The following is a 20755-nucleotide window of genomic DNA, read 5'->3' on the forward strand; positions in this document are numbered from 1 at the left end:
GTACATTAGGAGGGAGGTGCTGTGTGTGTGTGTGTGTGTGTGCGTGTGTGTGTGTGTGTGTGTGTGTGTGTGTGTGTGTGTGTACACCAGACCAAGCGTTATGTACACATCCTGTATGCAGTACAAGTGTACACAATGCAACCTGTATTGACCCACCGAACATACTTCGACCACTCTTGACTTTACAATGACCAAACCAAGGTCCTTCGCCCTCACACACCACCTCCTCCTCCTCCTATATGTGTATACACACCCTAAAACCCCTTCCCTTACAGCTGTACAGACCCTGGCCCCTTCTCTGGGGTCAGGTCACGCATGGCTGGCCTGACAATGAGTGACAGGTCAAAGGGGTTTGCGTCAAGCCGCGGGTGGCAGTCCGGGTGTATATTCAAGCTGATTCCTTGGGATGCAGAGAGCTGTAAGGTACGATTCCTATCTTCACTACGTACTTCTGGTTCCCTGCACGAACGCCATACGTATAACAGCCTTCGCACCTCACGCCAGATACACGAATAATGATAGCAATCTGGATAATTCCTTCAAAGTATCATCTTCTGGCAGAATCAAGGTTACAAGAACGTACAGATGAGAGTACATACAACAGGTGTGGAGTTATGGTTTACGTCAGTAAAAGATTGTATGTTGCCAGTCTACAGAGAACTGATATCAAGACCAAAGACTTGCTGTGTATCGAACTGGTGACGGAAGACAACGAAAACAATTATTGTAGTTAATATACGAATCAGTAAAACAATATAAAAATTATTCTAAGAAATAATTAAATCTACTGTAAAACGAAGATGTAATAATAGATTTTAATAACCAAATATCAAATAGATTTCATAACAGGGAACCAAGAGGTATATAAAAAGTCGATTCATCAGATGTCTGCATTTTTAAGTCAGATAATTCACGGCATAATACGAGGACGCAACACTTTAGATCAGGTACCTCGCCAGGGAAGGTAACGTAATTACCCTTCGTTGAAAGGCTCGTGAAACGTTAGGGGTAACGGTGACTACAGTAGCATCATAGTTATAACAAAACTTCATTTTCATCTTTAATGAAAATGATATCAAGCTCCAATATCAACAAACTTTGATAAAATGCGTCAGGACACTAGCAAGGCAAACTGGATCAAGCTTTATAATGTGGATATAGATCAGAGATGACGTATCATCTGAAAGACATAATGATGTCTCTCTTCGAGAGAGAGAGAGAGAGAGAGAGAGAGAGAGAGAGAGAGAGAGAGAGAGAGAGAGAGAGAGAGAGATTAAACTCCTAGGAAAGAAAAAGAAATGTAATGAGATAGAAACGGCAGCCTAGATGGCAATGGACATAAAAAGAATTAATCAGAAAATGATAAAATACATACAAGAAATTTGATGTAAATCCATAAGTCATGAAACGTATGTAAGATTACAGACTACAGTAAAAAAATTAGACTCAGTAAAGAAGAATTTCGACAGAATTTTTCATGCTTACGTATAATAAAAAGATAAAACAAAAGAGATATTATAGGTCTATTATTTAACAACTGTGACACTGTATCAAAAGATATCAATGTCTTCCTGACGACAAATGAATTTGGAATCACTTCTCAACAATGATAATCTTACAAATCTACCGCAAACACAAAATGTATTTGTCAAGACAGATGATGAGAAATTAAAGTCATATGATTCTTATATCTATGAAAAATCTGAGTATTTAGAAAACGTAAATTATTTATGTAATCCTGACAACGTCATTCCGACAATATGGAAAGAATTAAACCAACAAATAATATTAATTAAGGTCACTTAATCAAACAATATCATATCATATTGCTCCAAGGAAGGTGAAGTGTCGTCACATAAGCAGATCCTCGCGTACACAACACCACTTTGCAAAAATAGGAAATGTGCCTCAGATGATTACCTTCACTTCTGTGTTAGGTTAATGTTACAAACAATATCTGGGGATAGAATTATACCATTTAATAACGTAGTAGTTATGATCATAGGGATCTTTCATGAAGAATAATATTCAAAGACACACACGGTTTTCTTTAGTCTTGTATATCATAATGGATGAATAAGAATTCCTTTAAATGTTATACACCAAAACTTCCTTACATGTCTTGATAAAGCACTGATACTTGACAGCTTAACTCCAGCCACACAGCGATGGAAATCGAGTATATGTATGGACTGCAGACTGACCTGAGCCATCAGAGAACGAGGAATGGCGTTCATTAAAACGTGGAAGCACAGTGACTGGTCCGACATGACGGCTGGCGTTCGGCTAGTCTGATACCTAGATCCCCTACACTTTGTGAGGCGCATCTGTGATTTAGAGACGCAGTCTCAATATGCGTAGATGACGTGGAAGTGTGAGAACTTTGTACAGATGATGTGAGACGTTGGTCGCAATGATCCGACTGGTTCATAAAGACGATACGAGATGTTGATAAAGAAGATCTTATGAGGTCAAACAAAAGGAAAGTGACCTTAGTCATTGAGAATGATTTAGACAAATGGATGCAGTGGTATACAGACACATGGAAAATAGATCTCAGTAAAGAGAAATGCAATATAACGCATCATACTGTTCAAAAGACGTGATGCGAAGATAAACTGCACTTGTGCCATTATTCAATAAATATGATGGAATGACGATCAGCAATGAACTAAGTTATGCAAAGCTATGCCAAACTTCATATGGGAAAATACATGATATTAGGTTTCACACCTAGAAATATAAACTATATACATTGAACGATGCAATACTCGCTCTTAACAACGCTCTAGTCAAACCTCATTTAGAAATGCTTTTTAAGCTCTAGTCACCAAAACTTCACCAAAAATGAAGAAAAGATCAAACGAATACAAAGAAGACAAGAAAAACTACATTTTGTCTCTCAGATACGAACTTTATGAACAAAAACAAAGATATGAAATAATTTTCTAAATAAAAGTAAAATCAGAAGTTTTTAAAATAACGTTTTCGTCATTATATCTCATAAAAATGTTTCCACGAGGGATAAAGACACAATGACCCAAGGTAATGGAACAAACATAAAGGGAAAGAGATACAATAAAAAAGTGGGGAAGTTATTTTCTTTTTTCCATCAGTGGAATTATATACCACTGAAAAAACTAACATCGAATGTTGTCGAGAGAATTATATACCACTGAAAAACGTACACCATCGGATATCTTCAAGGTGAAGGCTATCAATACATAGCTGGACAGTTACTGTAATGATGGTAATTATCAGTAGATAATCTTGTTCAGGAATGCCAGTATGTTATCATTTTACAATCTTTTTATTACACAGATTAAAGGCTTGAACACACGTCCTTCCCAGAGTGTTCACTGGCTGAAGTCATACTAAAAAAAGTGTTCTTCATTCACTTTCCTAGAACATTTCCTTGTTATTCTACTCCCTCCATACTGCCTGCTGCTCCTTCTATACTGCCTGCTGCTCCTTCTACACTGCCTGCTGCTCCTTCTACACTGCCTGCTGCTCCCTCTATACTGCCTGCTGCTCCCTCTATACTGCCTGCTGCTCCCTCTATACTGCCTGCTGCTCCCTCTATACTGCCTGCTGCTCCCTCTATACTGCCTGCTGCTCCTTCACAGTGACTGTTCCGTTGGCTGGTGCACCTTTGCGAGTTGTGGGTGAGGGAGCAGCCTTCTGCTATACTATCCTTCTCCTGTATAGCTTAAGAATCTATAATCCTATTTCTGTCCCCCGCCCGACCCCGCCCCGCCCCGCCCCTCCCGGCCCCGCCCTGCCCCCACACCACATAACCTTATTAAAGGCCACTAGATCCTCTTTCTCTTTTGTTTTTTTTTTTTGTACTTATAAACACCCTGTTCTTCTGGCCTGAGGTGTACGCGTCTTACAACTTATACCTGTCTTCATCCTTCTGCCTTACCATACTAATTCTATCTAGTTATCTATCTAGTTATCTATCCTTCTACCTATCTATATAAGACTGAGAATACTATCACCCTCTTCTCGTGTACTCCAGACCTCCGCCTCTCACACCCTCACCTTCACCTCCCACGCGTAAATTTGACAGGTATTTCCCCCTACATCATCTACCTGTCTGTCTACTGCCCTCATACAGCGATCATCCGACAGCTTCTGGTCTCTACCACAACCACAAGACGCCCTCGAAAGGACCCACTGGATCGTTGCTCTCTGAATTCCTTTGTATTTCTTTAATATCTATACTTCTGCCTCACACAACCTGTGGAAAGGCTGATTTTCTAGACGTAACCCCGCACTCCTGCACATCCTGACCTACAGTGCCTGTACCTCAACCCTGTATATCCCTACAGTGAAATCATTTACACCCAAGACTATATCTTTCCTAGTGTTCGATACATCGTTATGTAGAGCCAATGTTTGTTGTACATCTTCCTCGTATGTCATTTTGAAAGATGAGTAGTTTATCTTCCTCACATTTCCTTGTAAGATGTACGAAAGTTCATCTTTCTAAAGTTAACCTTTTATAAAGACGTCAGTATGAATGTCGTCTCCCGGTCAACCTGTACAGTACAGTACACGAGTCACGTCCAGACGGCTCTGCTGTGCGATCTTCCTCAATCATTTACCGAGGTGCCGCCTGATGAATCTCGCTCAACTCTCTCAAAGTTTGCCTCGTGAATTCGCATAGTTTCCACCCAAGACTGAAGACCAACTTAGGGTCGTGTTTCTTATGTGATTCGTATGGCAGGACTCAGGAGAAATCACTGTTAAACCTGAAGCTACAGACAGTGTTTTAAGTAACGCTGTGTGTGTGTGTGTGTGTGTGTGTGTGTGTGTGTGTGTGTGTGTGTGTGTGTGTGTGTGTGTGTCGGGCTGGGGCGGGCTCAGCACTGCACACACACACACGGGGCAATTCTCTCAAATCTAGATACCGGGATGGTCAGGGAGGGGTCAGTGTTAGAAAACAGTGTATTTCCAGGTGGTCAGGAGTGACAAGAATCCGTGAATGGAAGGATACGGGGACAGAGACTTTAGAAATAAGTTCCAGGTACTGGAAGATGGGGACAGTGACTTAGAAATAAGTTCCAGGTACTGGAAGATGGGGGCAGTGACTTAGAAATAAGTTCCAGGTACTGGAAGATGGGGGCAGTGACTTAGAAATAAGTTCCAGGTACTGGAAGATGGGGGTAGTGACTTAGAAATAAGTTCCAGGTACTGGAAGATGGGGCAGTGACTTAGAAGTAAGTTCCATGTACTGGAAGATGGGGACAGTGACTTTAGAAGTACGTTTCCAGGTACTGGAAAATGGAGACAGTGGCTAGAAATACGTTCCAGGTACTGGGAAATGAAATGAAGGACTGTGGCTCAAGTTTATCGTGGACTCTCTGGTTCACTTTATGAAGAGAGTTTGGCCATCGAAACAACAGTAGGAGAAGGACAGCGCCACCTGGAGGCTAAGCTGGAGGACTTGGCACACAAAGTTCGGGATGTAATAAGGAACAATACAGAGTACTGTGGGGTTGGTGTTGAGGAGGCGGGAATACACGACATGGGTCAGAGGAGATCCTAGCGAGGTACAGGGCGCTCACTCTGAGACTCAAGGATAACCACAGGAAGGTTGTGCAGGATCTGTAATACAGACGAGAACAGTCAGTAGGAGACAACTAGGATGTGTTCCAGGCATCACGCACGTAGTATGGAGGAGAATGGTCACGCAGGAGGGGGGCCTCAGATGTGGTCTGCTTTGCTACTTAAGAGTTTATTGGAGTGGAACCCTGCCTGACCTTGGTCAATGACAGACGTCTCTGCCAGTATCAAGGTGAACAATCATTACTGGGACGCTTTATGTAACTCTCTCTCTCTCTCTCTCTCTCTCTCTCTCTCTCTCTCTCTCTCTCTCTCTCTCTCTCTCTCTGCCCACCGTAAGTGATGCAAATGATATAGCAGATTTAAAAAAAAAAAAAAATTCTGCTCAGGAATGAAGGTTTCTACGTTGGACTCTTAAAGTAAGATGTGAAAGGAGATCAGAGGAACGACAATGGTACAGAGAACGTGAGCAGTTAAGCTGTAGGCGTGTGAGGATCAAACAGAGCTCGATGTAGCGAGCACTGCTTAATTCGAGGAAAAAGGAAGGAGAGGTGAGAATAAAATCAGTTTGATTTAGAACAACGGATGTTTTACGGAAGAGACGACATTAGAGAACGCTGTGAAGTTGCAAGAGACCAGGAGAGACGACACTGGAGAACGCTGTGAACCTGCGAGTGGTCTGGAGTCGTAAGAACGCCAAGGTTTCGGACGGCAAGATACGGAAGCAGTGACGAGACATACGATGGCTTCAGGTACTGAGAAGCTTCAGACAAAGTGACAATTGACAGGAAGTTCAGAAGGACAGAAACAGGAATTTACTTGAAATCAAAACAGAAAATGCGCCTCAAACTATCGAATTCTCAGTTTTATACCAGATTCAGATTTTAAAATGACAGCAAAACAAAAAAGAAACACAATCGTTACATTTCTAGAAGATAATAACCTGTTTCTGTGACGGGTGGTCATGTTACTAATGTAACAGTATCTATAACCATATATAAAGCAGGACTCAATACAATACCCTCAGCTGCTATATATATATAATCAAACTTCCCTAGAAAAAAAAAAGTCTTCAGTAAGATACCGCTCAAAAGAATGTGTAACTTCGAACTCACGAGGTGGACACTCGACTCTTGCGTGTGGAGAGGGTACCGGTGGACGGTATGAACCTGGTGTCAAACCTGGGGAAGCGCCAGAGTGGCTCACCGTGACAAGTGGGGTATCACAGGGATCAGTTCTGGAACCTATACTCATCCACACTGGTCACCCGGAGACGCGAATCATCAACAAAATGTCGCAATATAGTGAATGAATGAGATTGGGTAACGAAGCCGACACGAAGTGAAGATTCACAGTGGTTCAGACAAACTGATCCAGTGGTCAGAAACAAGGCAAAACGAACGCAAATGCAGATAAATAATAAATAATGCATTATGGCAATAAAGATATCTAATATAAATATGAAATGCTGGGTAAACCATTATCAGAAGTAAAACACAATGGATTGATAATTTATCAGTAATGTCCTCACAAAATACGCAAAACAATTCGTAACTATATATGACAAAGAAAACAGCGTTTGGTTTTCCAACAAGAATTATAAACTAGAAAACGAGAGACACTCCTATGACTGTTCACAAGGCCCTACTCGCACCACATCTAGAACATGAGGCTCTGCTCATCGACCTTGATCAGATGAAGAAACACTTGAACGAATTCAAAGGTGAACAACAAGACTAATTCCGTCACTCAAAAATAAACCTCAGAAAAATCAGACCAAAAAATAATCTTAATCAGACCAAAAAATAATCTTAAGTTAAACAAACAACAGACTACGAAAAAAAACATCAGACTACTAAGTAGTTTTAACCTCAATGAAGATGATAACTTTTTGTTATGAAGAAATGAAATGATAAGAATAACATAATGTTCAAAAACGAAAATATCCAAGAGATGAAATGATAAGAATAACAACATAATGTTCAAAAAGGAAAATATCCAAGACCTCACATGGGCAACAATATTTTCTTTGGCGGTGGAGCTACGGAGTACTGCACTAAACTCTCATCAGATGTGTTTCAAGGATATGTTTCAACTTCTTTCGTTTCAAATTCGTCTCCTTCCTATAATGCGGCAACCGACATTAGACCAGAATGTATTCTACATTCAAACTTTCCCTCAGAATCTCCCTTACAGCATACTCATTCTCCTGTGTGAGCTACGCAGAGGGGATTGGATGGTCAGAAAAAGCCTTCTGACTTTTTTCTTTAATACCCTCCTGCCTCTATCCACAATCATTACGAATGTAAGATACTATTACTGTCCTCCAGCAGATGATCTCGTCAGACACCATCATCAGGTCTTGTGTTAAACTATCCTTGCCGTGTGCCTGCGTAACATTACCCTTCCATGATGATGTGATTGAAGTAAAAACTTATTTTCTCTAAAAAAAAGATGTTCGTCAACTCGCCACCTGGAAGACGTCACCAACATTCGAGCTTCGAGTGAACGCTGGCGAGGGACGGGCCCAGTGGCTTGTTATCATCAGTGACAACTTGGCTCACAGTAAGGCAGACGTCAGTGTCGAAATGAAACATGAAATAGAAAAGGAGAAAATCATCTGAACATTGATATAAAGGCAGAATAATGCTCAGTGTAACGACAACATTATGACACGCTGGCTGGAGTAAACAAAAGGCGATAGACCTGCACCCCTGTCAGTAGCAGGTGTGTGTGTAGAAATGAATCCACGAGTGTGTGTGTGTGTGTGTGTGTGTGTGTGTTCGTTCCACAGCTATCGAGATAATCTATAATTTCACCAACGTTGTTTCAAAAAATCCACATAAAACCGTTTTTTTCTTGTTTTTTTTTCATAAAATATTCATGAGATCTTCATTTTACCATATATTCTACCAATGCCAGCGACCAAACTAGTAACTCCCGTGTGGGGAGTTATGCTCAAACATAAACATATATGACAAAGAACTTTTAGCTATTTTGTTTACAGTTTATAAAGATGTTTGAGGGTCCATCATGCATGAGGGTGTTAGCTACACATGGTGATGTCAGGTGAGTGTAGTCACCAAGGCGCAAAAAGCCACGCTGGTGAGGACACCAACCCCAGCAAACACTTCTGACAGCGCTCACCAACCTGACCATCTCCCACCGAACTTGAAGTGGGAACTCCTGAACAGGTCGCCCATGATGGTCCGGCCCACTCGTAAACTTTTCCCAGAAATGATTTGTTTGTTGTCGTGTCGTGTCCTCAGTTCACACCACTTGCCCGTCCTGTTCCTTCGAATCCGTGTCGAGATTTTCTTTTTCCTTTTCCTTATCTTTTTCACCTTCTCCACGTCGGATAATTATCGGCCGGCAACCACGACACATGAACACGCGTGACGAGAGGGAAGGACCCGCGTGAATTCGGATCCGAGGAGGAGATGAGGCGGGAGGGGTCCTCACCCGTCTGCAGTCGCCAGCGAACTCGGCCTCACGCCGCGAGGGGAGCCGCAACAGTCCTAGTCAATAGCTAAATCAATAGTCATGCGGAGACCCCTCTCTCTCTCTCTCTCACTCTCTCTCTCACCCTCTCTCTCTCTCTCTCTCTCTCTCTCTCTCTCTCTCTCTCTCTCTCTCTCTCACGCAGGCCCTTGCACTACTCATGGCATCTGCCACAGCAGGTACTTCAAGGCGATGATGACCCCCTTCTTGCCCCGACAGCCAGCCAGCCACACTCCTATCCTCGTGGTGGACGGTGAGGTAAAAAGTGTTTGTGCCGCTCCAGGGGTGGCGGGCGGTGGACGGCCACCCTGGCTCAGGAAGGTCAGCGGGCGGGATAATACTACTACTTCATTATATATTCATGGATGATTGAGGCTGTGCGAAGCTAGGCTCGTCCACGCGGCTCGCTCGCCTCGTCCTTGTCGTCCTGGTGGCTCGTCGCTGTCTCCCTAGTGCCTCGTCGCTGTCGTCCTGGTGGCTCGTCGCTGTCTCCCTAGTGCCTCGTCGTTGTCGTCCTGGTGGCTCGCTAACCTCCTCCTTGTCCCCCATGTGCGTCGTGGTTTGGTTCCCTCCTTCTCCTCCTCCACCTTAGCTGTCTCCTTCGTCGTCATCGTCGCTCGTCGTCCTCATCGTCGTCGTTGCTCTGAGCCTTTGGTCCTTGTTTGGGTCTGGCCACCACACACAAGGGTCGTACCGTCGTGCTCAAGCAGTGTACCGTCGTGCTCAGTCAGTGTACCGTCGTGCTCAGTCAGTGTACCGTCGTGTTCATGCAGTGTACCGTCGTGCTCAGGCAGTGTACCGTCGTGCTCAAGCTTCGTACCACACTAACTGAAATCAATGAGTTCGACGAAACATCGAATCAACGCAAAATAATGCATTCGTCCCCCCGGCAGCAAGGAGTGAGGGTGTGTCATAGCGTGTTGCCATGTAATTATCTCGATGTCTTGACTGAAGCAGAAACACGAAATGGTTTCCTAAAAACATTTGTGTTTGTTAAAGGACGCTGTGTGTGTGTGTGTGTGTGTGTGTGTGTGTGTGTGTGTGTGTGTGTTTAAGTTATACAGTCAGATCATACGTACATTTCTACTGGAAATCTCACAAGCATTTATTGACCCTAGGCCACGTCTTCTCTCAGCCTGCATAAAATATCGAAGGACGTAAATAGTTCCCTGCGACTGAAAACAAAAAAGAGAAAGGCAAATAACTCCCAGCGCATGCAATGAGGTGAATACCTCCCAGCGCACGCAAGGCAGCAAATACCTCCTAACGCACTAGAAAACGGCAAATACGTACATCCCAGCGCAGGGAATGAAGTAAATACCTCCCAGCTCACGACAAAGCACAAAATACCTCCCAGCTCACGACAAAGAAGCCAAAGACCTTGGCTGACACACCTCACAGACAGACAAGACTTAACAACGTTTGTTAAATCAATAGCGAACACCGTGAGACCGTACTGGTGTTGCTAGCAATTATCCTGAACCTTATGCAAGAATGACAGGCTGATGGACGGACGCATATACAATGATGGTTAAGTATTAAGACGTACCTATACGTGCTACCGAACTCCGCCTGCTGGAAGATCCCTCGCGATTGAAACGTTCTCTTTGGCGAGGCTGTTTCACTGGGATATACAGTCTCGTCAAAGAACTCGCTCCAAAGTTTGTCTACATTTCCATGCTACTGGAAGTAGCGCAACCTTGGGCGAGAGGAACCTTTATAAAGGTTCTGGATAACAACAGGATTCCCTCATAGAAATGGTCTTTGGGTAATGACACATTAGGGCCTGATTAGGGCCTGAATATGCCGGGGCGTGAAAGGCGTGAACGGGACGGAGTGAATTGGAACGATGTGGTATACAGTAGTCGAAGTGCTCTCAGTGGGATAAACCATGGATAGGTCTGTTGGGCTGCAGCTGCATGTGGATAGGGAGCTGTGGCTTCGGGGCATTACTCATGGCATCTAGAGAATGGATGTGAGCGAATGCGGTCTTTCTTCCGTGTGTTCATGGCGCTACCTCGCAAACGTGGGATACGGTGGACAAGTCTGTGTCTACATCGAACGCTGTCTGTGTTGAGCGTCAGCACAGGCTTGCACGGCCATGGACTTTCCTTAGAGACACAAGGATGGCCCGTCTTATGTACACGGAAGACCATGACCCCGCCAGTCTGACTGATATCATAAAAACAACACGTATGAGATGAACTCAGGACGTGAGCACCATTTTGAGAAACCTGGCCAAGTGGACGTCTGGTGAAGTGGGCGTCTGGTGAAGTGGACGTCTGGTGAAGGGCGCGTCCGGTGAAGTGGGCGCCTGGTGAAGTGGACGTCTGGTGAAGTGGACGTCTGGTGAAGGGCGCGTCCGGTGAAGTGGGCGCCTGGTGAAGTGGACGTCTGGGTGAAGTGGTTGTCTAGCCAAGTGGATGTCTGGTGAAGTAAGTGGCCTTCTGGTGAAGTGGACGTCTGATGTTATAGTTGTCTGAGCGAGAGGCTGTCTGGCCAAGTGGTAGTCTAGCGAAGGAATTGCCTGGCCAACTGGTTGTCTGACCAAGTAGACGTTTTTTCCTACGTGTGTGTGTGTGTGTGTGTGTGTGTGTGTGTGTGTGTGTGTGTGTGTGTGTGCCGCTGGAGGAGATAGATGTGTCAACCAGAGGCAATTGGGAACTTTACTCGCTGTCTGAGGCCAGGAACGAGACATATAAGCCTCCTGTTCTCGCAGCGAGACTGTGACGTTAATGTCTCGGGAGGTCAAGGCTTCGTTCTCGAGCTAAGAGGGCGGGGTGGGGGGGGGGGGGGGGGTAAATAGGATCTCGAACGACCTCGTTTTCTCAAGCTGGACCAACTGGCGTCAGTTTGGGTAACCGAGACAATGTGCGAGGCTTTACCTGGAATGGACCAGGTAATGCAGAGGAATACTGAAGGAACCATGGAATGGACCAGGTAATGCAGAGGAATACTGAAGGAACCATGGAATGGACCAGGTAATACCTAGCAACACTGTAGGAACCATTCTTCTAGCGAGCTGCGAGCCACACACCTGCTTTCGCGAAGTTAACCAGATATGAAATCATCACCCACCCATGATCTTTAAGCTAAATTTAAAAACAATGATAGAAATAATAATAATAATAATAATAATAATAATAATAATAATAATAATAATAATAATAATGATAACAATAATAATAGTAATAATAATACTACTACTACTACGACTACTACTACTAATAATAATAATAGTAATAATAATGATAATAATAACAATAATAATAATAATAATGATAATATTAATAATAATATTAACAATAATAATAACAATAATAATAATGATGGAATTCTTTTAAAAGTTGTCGATGTGGTGAAGTTTGCTGATGATTCCGTATCTGTGTTCCATATATATTTTTTCCCACATATAGTCTTCATAAAGTGTACATGTCAAGAGGGTTTCTCAACGAGCTAGAGACACGCTGTTCTTACTGATGGAAATATAATAGGACAGCACAGTAATGTTCCCAGTGTGCAGTTGTCCGTGTTCATAAATACAGAAGATTAAATACTAAGATGAACCTGATCTAAGCTGAAGATTCTGTAACTGAAACAGAAAACGATGCTAGCGATCGGGTGTACTGAATGACGATATACACATGATGGCATCGGGTGTAGAAACCTACGATGTACACATACTGGAATCAGGTGTATGTACACACACTGGAATCGGGTGAACTGACCTATGATGCACAGATACTGGAATCGGGTTTACTGACATCCGATGTACACATGTTTATATTCATACACTGTGTAGGGGATATCGGACACCTGCAAGGTAAGAATTGTATACGAGGGAGTCTATAACGGGGTTCCCCTGCCGACTCACGATATAGTCTATGGTGGGGTTTCCCTGCCGATATAAGGTACAATATATGGCGGCTCCCTTGACCGATATAAGGTACAATCTACCACCACTTCTTGTTCCAACATTCGTTATCTCTCTCTCTCTCTCTCTCTCTCTCTCTCTCTCTCTCTCTCTCTCTCTCTCTCTCTCTCTCTCTCTCTTTCTCATCACGACCCCGTGGCTGTGATAAGCTCTTGAATGAAATTCTGACTTGCAAATGCACAGCTGAACTCACACACACACACACACACACACACACACACACACACACACACGCGCGCGCGCGCGCGCGCCAGGTACCCATTTATCGACCAGCTCCCCAAGGTAGGATGAGCACCTGGGTTAGGTGTGGGCCCAACTCGAACCCATGTGGGTCCGACCCCAGGTGGACCCGTGCTGACTCATAGTCAGTAACGCTAACCACTACATCAACGAGGCTCCTGTGTGTCACGGCCATAACGACCTCCCGTGACACACATAACGTTACAGTCAGCTTCGGCTGCGTTACCTTGAACGAAGTCATGAGCTTTCCATTCCAGGGCAACAGCCGCCCCCCCAGCAGGATGGCCCTCGTCTGCCACCGATGATGATGATGACATTCGGGAAGAGCGGGCATGTCATCCTCCACGTCCCACACGTGCATCTGTCACGCCCTGAAATGAAAATGGGGTGTTGAGGATGACTCGTGTATTGCATTCCTGTTTCACCTAACACTGTCTTAGTGACCCGACCATCTGTCTACCTGAGGATAGGATAAGACGCAACTATTCGAGGTCATCTCACAAACGTGTATGTATATACATGTGTATGTGGGTGGGTTGGGCCATTCCTCGTCTGTTTCCTTGCGCTACCTCGCTGACGCGGGAGACGGCGATTAAGTATACTAAAAATTATAAATACATATATCCTAGCCTGAATTAGGTACCCATGTAATCGACCAACCCCTATGGGTGGATGAACAGCTGGGTTGACTGTGGACCGACTGCCACAACCAGGATGCGAACCCATGAAGGCTCGACCCTGGGCAGAAGCCCGTGAATGCATCATGGTCAGCAACGCTAACCGCTACACCACAGAGGTCCAGATGTCTATAATCTATTAAGAACGGAGGCAGATATATACACTGCACCAGCAGGTTTTTCTTTTTTTTTTTAACCCAAATCCCAATTTCTATTGTCGAGTAAAACGGTAATTAAGCCAAAAGTCAATAAACGTCAAAAGGGTATGTAACAGAGGTAATCCAAGCGGATGTATTGGATCTATTGCGTCGATAAGCCTGGGACAAACGAGTTTGGATGGCATCCATGGTTGCACGGGCCAGCGGTGGCGGGGCGCACACAGCGCTGCACGGTCGTGTTCCTCGTACAGTACAGCGTTGTATGGTCATGTTCCTCGTACAGTACAGCGTTGTATGGTCATGTTCCTCGTACAGTACAGCGTTGTATGGTCATGTTCCTCGTACAGTACAGCGTTGTATGGTCATGTTCCTCGTACAGTACAGCGCTGTACGGTCATGTTCCTCGTACAGTACAGCGCTGTACGGTCATGTTCCTCGTACAGTACAGCGCTGTACGGTCATGTTCCTCGTACAGTACAGCGCTGTACGGTCGTGTTCCTCGTACAGTACAGCGCTGTACTGATGGGAATCATGAGTTAATTTCACGACATCATTTACCGGATTCTGTGCCAGACAGAGAGACTGTCTACATACGCAGATATAGAGAGAGATATGTTCACCATCTCTCACTGTCTCACTATGTATTGGAGAAAGAGATACACTGATATATATATATATATATATATATATATATATATATATATATATATATATATATATTTACCAACCATCCCCTCTGACTATGTATGTGAGAGAGAGAGAGAGAGAGAGAGAGAGAGAGAGAGAGAGAGAGAGAGAGAGAGAGAGAGAGAGAGAGAGATAATTCCATTAACTGAGGTCTTTCATGAAAGGTTAGCGTGAGGTCAAGGGTCATCAGTGGTCCTTGTTATCACTGGGAGAGGACATGACGTTAATCGACCATATTTTTCCTCATTTTCATCTTTACCACAAACCTCCAAGGCCTACTTACCCTTCTACTTACCCATCTACTTACCTATCTACTTATCCATCTACTTACCTATGTACTTACCCATCTACTTACCTATTTGCCTAACCCACATACATAAAGTCTACCAACTTAACTATATAACCCGTTTTCTACCACTGTGTTTTTCTGTCTATCTACCTAAACCATCTACTTACCTAACCTTCCTAATTAAGTAACCTACTTCCCTACCTACCTCCCGTCTACCCACGTGTAGCAGATCGAGATGGTGACATACTGTCTTCCCTTCATACCTGTGTGACCTCTGGTCGCTCTGGGATAGACTTACCTGTCAGGTCATTGGACGGTACCGGTGTGTCTACAGAATCGTACCGTCAGGTCATGGGATGATACAGGTACAGTTACAGACTCATAGTCAGGTCATGGGATGATACAGGTACAGTTACAGACTCATAGTCTGGTCATGGAATGATACATGGACAGTTACAGACTCATACTCAGGTCATGGGATGATACAGGTACAGTTACAGACTCATACTCAGGTCATGGGATGATACACGGACAGTTACAGACTCATAGTCAGGTCATGGGATGATACATGTACAGTTACAGACTCATACTCAGGTCATGGGATGATACAGGTACAGTTACAGACTCATACTCAGGTCATGGGATGATACACGGACAGTTACAGACTCATACTCAGGTCATGGGATGATACATGTACAGTTACAGACTCATAGTCAGGTCATGGGATGATACACAGTCGTCAGCAACCCTTCGTCCGTCACATTGCGACCGAGCGGCTCACGTCCTCTCTGACGTAAACATGATCGGTCCTTACGTGACGTCGGTCGGGTAAACTCATTAGAAGTGATGAGAAATTATATGCCATTATCATCATACAAACCCAAGATCCCCTTTTAAGGGTTCCTGGGTCATCGTTGTGGCGCTCCATACAGGAGCAGGGTAATAATGATGAACTCTTTATTGGAGAGCGAGAACGTTCTTGACGGAACTGTAGTCAAAGACGCATTCGCTGAAAGTGAATTCTTTCTCGCTGCGTAACCACCGCCAGGGGGAGTACGGTAACACCAAGACATACACCATCATCATTACATAACCCAAGAATCCCTTTCTCCAGGGGGAGGGGAGGGGGGGGGGGCGGCTACTGAAGCCTCATGAAGCCACGCTCTACAGTCAGTAGCAGGGTAAGGCTGGGCTACTGTGGCGTGAGGGCGAAACCTCAAGGAGGCGGAGTCCGAAAGCACCCATGAGTGTACATAGATAGATAGATATATAGATAGATTGATAACAGATAGACAGATATATAGATACATAGATGGTTAGACAGATGGACAGACAGACAGACAGACTGATAGATAGAAAAAGAGACAGATAGATAGATAGATGATAGATAGATTCTTTTTTTCATTGTTCACCAACTCATCTTTCCTACCTCAGCCAGACAGCGCCGAGGATATGTGACTCTGAGCCTTCCAGGAGAAAATCTTCGCCTGGTTCCTCCATCTTGGAGGGAGTTCCTCTCATCTTCGCTAAAAATGAATGAGGTGGATTTTTCTTACCGACCCGTCGAAGGTCACCTTAATGAGGTCACGAGAAAGGGCTCAGAGGAGCGTCGTCGGCTCCACACGGACGGCCGTATGAAGGCTTCCGAGAATCGAAATAGTTAGTTGCCTGGAAAACGTTTCTCTCTAGGCAACAGTTAACAAGAGGTGTCTCATTACGATCCTCCTCAGAGACTGGGTCAAAGAAGGAGAAAAAAAAAGACACTTAAGCTGATAGACGAAGAGATATTAGGACTATGTGACACAAGGTCTGCAGCCCTGACATGTTTTGCTATGACGATGAAACGTCCGGGCCTTCCAGACCTGGAACTTATTAGGGAAGGAGACTAACACCAAGGTCAACTAACCAGCATTTTATATACAATAACCTCTCACCGAGACATCTTCGTCGCTCAGACGAAATGACTCTCTTCTCTCCATCCTATTCTGTAAAGCCCTTGACCAGACAGGAGTTTTGTACTTAAGGCTCTTGAAGCCTGGAAACAAGCAAGAGAATGTTAATGGCCTTCCAGGGCTTCATGCAATTTCCGGGCGAGACACCACGAGAACGTTTCTCAGAGCGGAGGAGAATATTAAAACTTCTGGGCTTACTCATGAAGTTCCGGCCAGACACGAGAACATCTGCAGAGAGACTGGTAGGTCAAAGCCTCCATATATTCATACGCTTCTGCTGGACTAACTAAAGCGTTTGAGTCGATGTCTTGGAAAGCCGGGATAAGAATGGTACCAAAGGACTCAGGTCCTGACACTCACCTGGAGCGAAAGCAAAACTCTGAACGTGGAAGTGAACGTCTGGATCAGACTGGAAGGGAATGCTTGTTATCCAGCTGTGAGAGTAATGACCTCTTGAGTCTTTTGCCTCCTGGCAGATTAACTCCTGGGGTTGAGCTGGTCGAGTGTGTCCACTCTCAGACTCTCGTTATGAAGACAAGACCGCGTCTCCTTCGCGAGTCTCCCTAAAGCTGAGACGCATGGGTGGAAAACACAATCTTCCAGGAGGGCTGAACCAGTCCATCCCTCAGAGACTGGTAGACAGTCAGTCAGTCTGTCACATGAAGAAAAAATGCATGAAGTGGACGATGTGGAAAATGACCATAGCAGTTTCCAGAGTTTAACGGATAATGTTTTACTCTCGGGAATATGGAAGGAGGAACGCATTCCATGTCCATCCCTCAGTCTGCAACAACATGATCACGAGGTCAGAAGTGGTTCGTGAACATCGACTCAAGTGTAGTTTTTCACTTGCCGTGTAGCGAAGGTTAAGTACATTCACCGTTCGATATTCAATAGCCACATAAATTCCTGAAAACAATATATATGAATAATTTCTCACGCTCGCATACACCGGACTTTGCCTAATGCATTATTACCTCGAAATATACAACGCATCGTAAGTCAGTATTACACATTAATTCTCAGTTTTGGCTTCTGCCCAGTCACGAAAAAAAAGTAAGTTTAAACAGAAACATGAGAGACGCAATCGCGCTTTTCAAAAATGGACAAATAGACGAGTTTTTAATACGAGTAAGATTAACTCTTCAGTACAATGACTTGGACCAAAATATACCTTGATGGGAGGAAGGGGAACCCCAGTAGCCTGCGTCCATCAATTAAAGATGCACAGAAATGCTGGAATTACAAGTTTCGTTTTGATTATACCAGCAACCATGGGGCACTTCTCCCCTTATTTACGAGTACCTACGACGAGAACCTACCACGAGAGAGAGCTGTTGTGTGGCGCTCACCGCCCAGCGAGAGGTCGCCTGAACACGCCACACATCCTGTCTACTCCACCCACGTAGCCTACCTCAGTCAACAGAAGGCAGAAGTGTGTGTTGAAGAACACACACCATATATCTATCTGTCTATCTATATACCCTAGCCTAAGCCGAGTACCCAATTTATCCCACAACCCCTAGGGGAGGATGAACAGCTGGGATGACTGTGGACCGACTGCCGCTACCAGGATTCGAACCCTTTGCGATCGACCTCGGGTGTCTGTTTGCCTGACCCAAGTTTAACTATACCTCACTCAGACAAATGGTGGAATATGAGCGTGACAGGGGTTCGATTCCTAACATGGTTTAGCTTGGCTTATATCTTTAGCAGAGACAAGAATATTACAAGTTTGTCCCATGATTGCCCTTATCTACCCCCCAACTCCCCCACCTCATCCCCACCTGAAAAACTACACCAGCAGAAGTTTGGTTAACTAACTTATCGACCCTCGTCTGGGAACTGGCAGGAGAATTAATATGGCTCGTGCCTGAAGGGAGGTTGAGGAAATAATGTTGATGATAGTCACGATGTTCTTTAGATATCGAACAAAGTGTTACAGATGAGAGGAGCTGATTTCTTGATAGTGGCCAGAGCGTTAGAAGGGATGGCGAGGGAACCACACTCCCTCCTCCAAGACGTCACAGAAGACGAGTGGTGTTCCCATGAAAACAGAAGTCATTAACGAAGGCGATAAAGAGGAGGCGAGAGTTCCCGGGAGGTGAATAGTTCTCTTGTTACATGGTCAGTTCAGGTGAAGGAACAGCTGGCTGGTAGTACACAAGCAGGTGGTGCTCTTGACCGGGGGTCAGACTGGCAGAGGTAAACCAGGGGTGTGTGGTGGGAGCGGTAAGTGAGGGAACGGCTCATGACCTGGTTGAAACAGACGAATGGAACGAGGATGTGTCTCAGGTAACCCCCTCTGGTTATCTAAAGCGGACACCAGCAGCGGCCGAGAACACTGCTCTAATGAGACGCTGTTGCATTAAGAAAACATTGGAACACTGAAATGAACCTACGGATAGTTAGTGACGTTAATATAACGTAGGTAGATTGAAAGAGGAGAAGTTCCACATGGGTTCCTGTCGACTAATAGCGACAGGACCGAGATGTTAAGCGGGAAGATGACCAGACACTTCGAGAAAAAGTCTTCTGAAAACGACTCAAAAGTTATCGTCAGTTATCTGTGGCGGGGGAATCAGCGAAGGAAAATGAGATATTATTGCAATAAAACAGACCCCTTGAACTGAGAAATGTGGGCCCACGTATATGAGATGAATAAAGCAGTAATAACAAGACAAAATCAAAGACTGATAAAAGCCAGGAGGTTAACCCTCTTGTCTTGGGCCTGTAAAATACCAACAGGACTTGGACGAAGGTATTGTGGGAGTGAAGATAGTGAGCAGCGACGCAGGCTGCACACACACACACACACACACACACACACACACTCCTCCTGCCTGTTGTGTGGTGAGCAGTTGGGTTTAGTGGAACAGCCAGTAAGCTTTGGAGGCAAAGTAATACACAACGGGTCAAGTCGGGTCATATGTACGCTAATGGTCGTAATTCTGAGGGGACACAACGCTGATGGCCTGCCCGGGTTAGAGTCAGTAGGGTCGAGAGCCACGTCCTCGCTTGGTAGGACCGTGGACCATCGCTGGAGGCAGTGTGTGTGTGTGTGTGTGTGTGTGTGTGTGTGTGTGTGTGTGTGTTTGACCCCAGGGAATAACCAAAGACCGTAACAATGCACTCCAGTTTTGTGAGAGGAATGACACCCGCTACAATTTCAGATCGGGTCGTGTTCAGAGCAGTTTCATTAATTTCCCCTTATGTGTATCGTGTTACAAGTGCACTGCTGCCCCCATCATCCCCTCCCCCATCAGGACGGATGGGAGCAAAGGGCGTACCACTGGTGTTGGCTCTGGTCATTCATCTTCCAGCCCTGCACACCGTCCTCAGTGTTACAGGCGCCTCGGCCAGTGAGAGAGGTGATGGGAAATGAGAGCAGGACTTGATGAGGCGAAGGTAGACATGTACACTGAGACGGAGTGAAGGTCACGTGTGTGTATATATGGCTAATGTACACTGGGACGGAGTGAAGGTCACGTGTGTGTATATATGGCTAACCTGAAAAAACATGCAGAAATGGAGATGTGAAATTTGACACACAGGATGACTTGTTTAGGTGCCCGGTACTTTGCCACACACACACACACACACACACACACACACACACACACACACACACACACACACACACACACGCGCACACACCACCAGCAACACCCTCGATCAATCTTAAAACCACTCAAGTATATGACAGAAACGAAGTAGTCCCCTAATTCTCCACAAGAGGCATATAT

General features: G+C 44.8%; 1 protein-coding gene across 4 annotated transcripts in view; it reads right to left on the minus strand.

The window, feature by feature from the left end:
* The window catches only part of LOC139750430 (galactosylgalactosylxylosylprotein 3-beta-glucuronosyltransferase 2-like), a 230734-nt gene that overhangs the window by 127285 nt on the left and 82694 nt on the right, over nucleotides 1-20755 (minus strand). For 2 of the 4 annotated variants that reach the window (XM_071665227.1, XM_071665226.1), the window contains exon 2: nucleotides 13473-13617. The exons of 1 other annotated variant lie outside the window; for it this stretch is intronic. In XM_071665227.1, coding sequence (XP_071521328.1) covers nucleotides 13473-13563 — 91 coding nt within the window. In that variant the 5' untranslated portion in view covers nucleotides 13564-13617. Of the gene's footprint in view, nucleotides 1-8722; nucleotides 9061-13472; nucleotides 13618-20755 lie in introns of those variants that run through there. One more of the 4 variants, XM_071665229.1, reaches the window with a different exon arrangement.

The sequence above is a fragment of the Panulirus ornatus genome, chromosome 9 (assembly GCF_036320965.1).
Source record: "Panulirus ornatus isolate Po-2019 chromosome 9, ASM3632096v1, whole genome shotgun sequence".
In the NCBI taxonomy this organism is placed as follows: domain Eukaryota; kingdom Metazoa; phylum Arthropoda; class Malacostraca; order Decapoda; family Palinuridae; genus Panulirus; species Panulirus ornatus.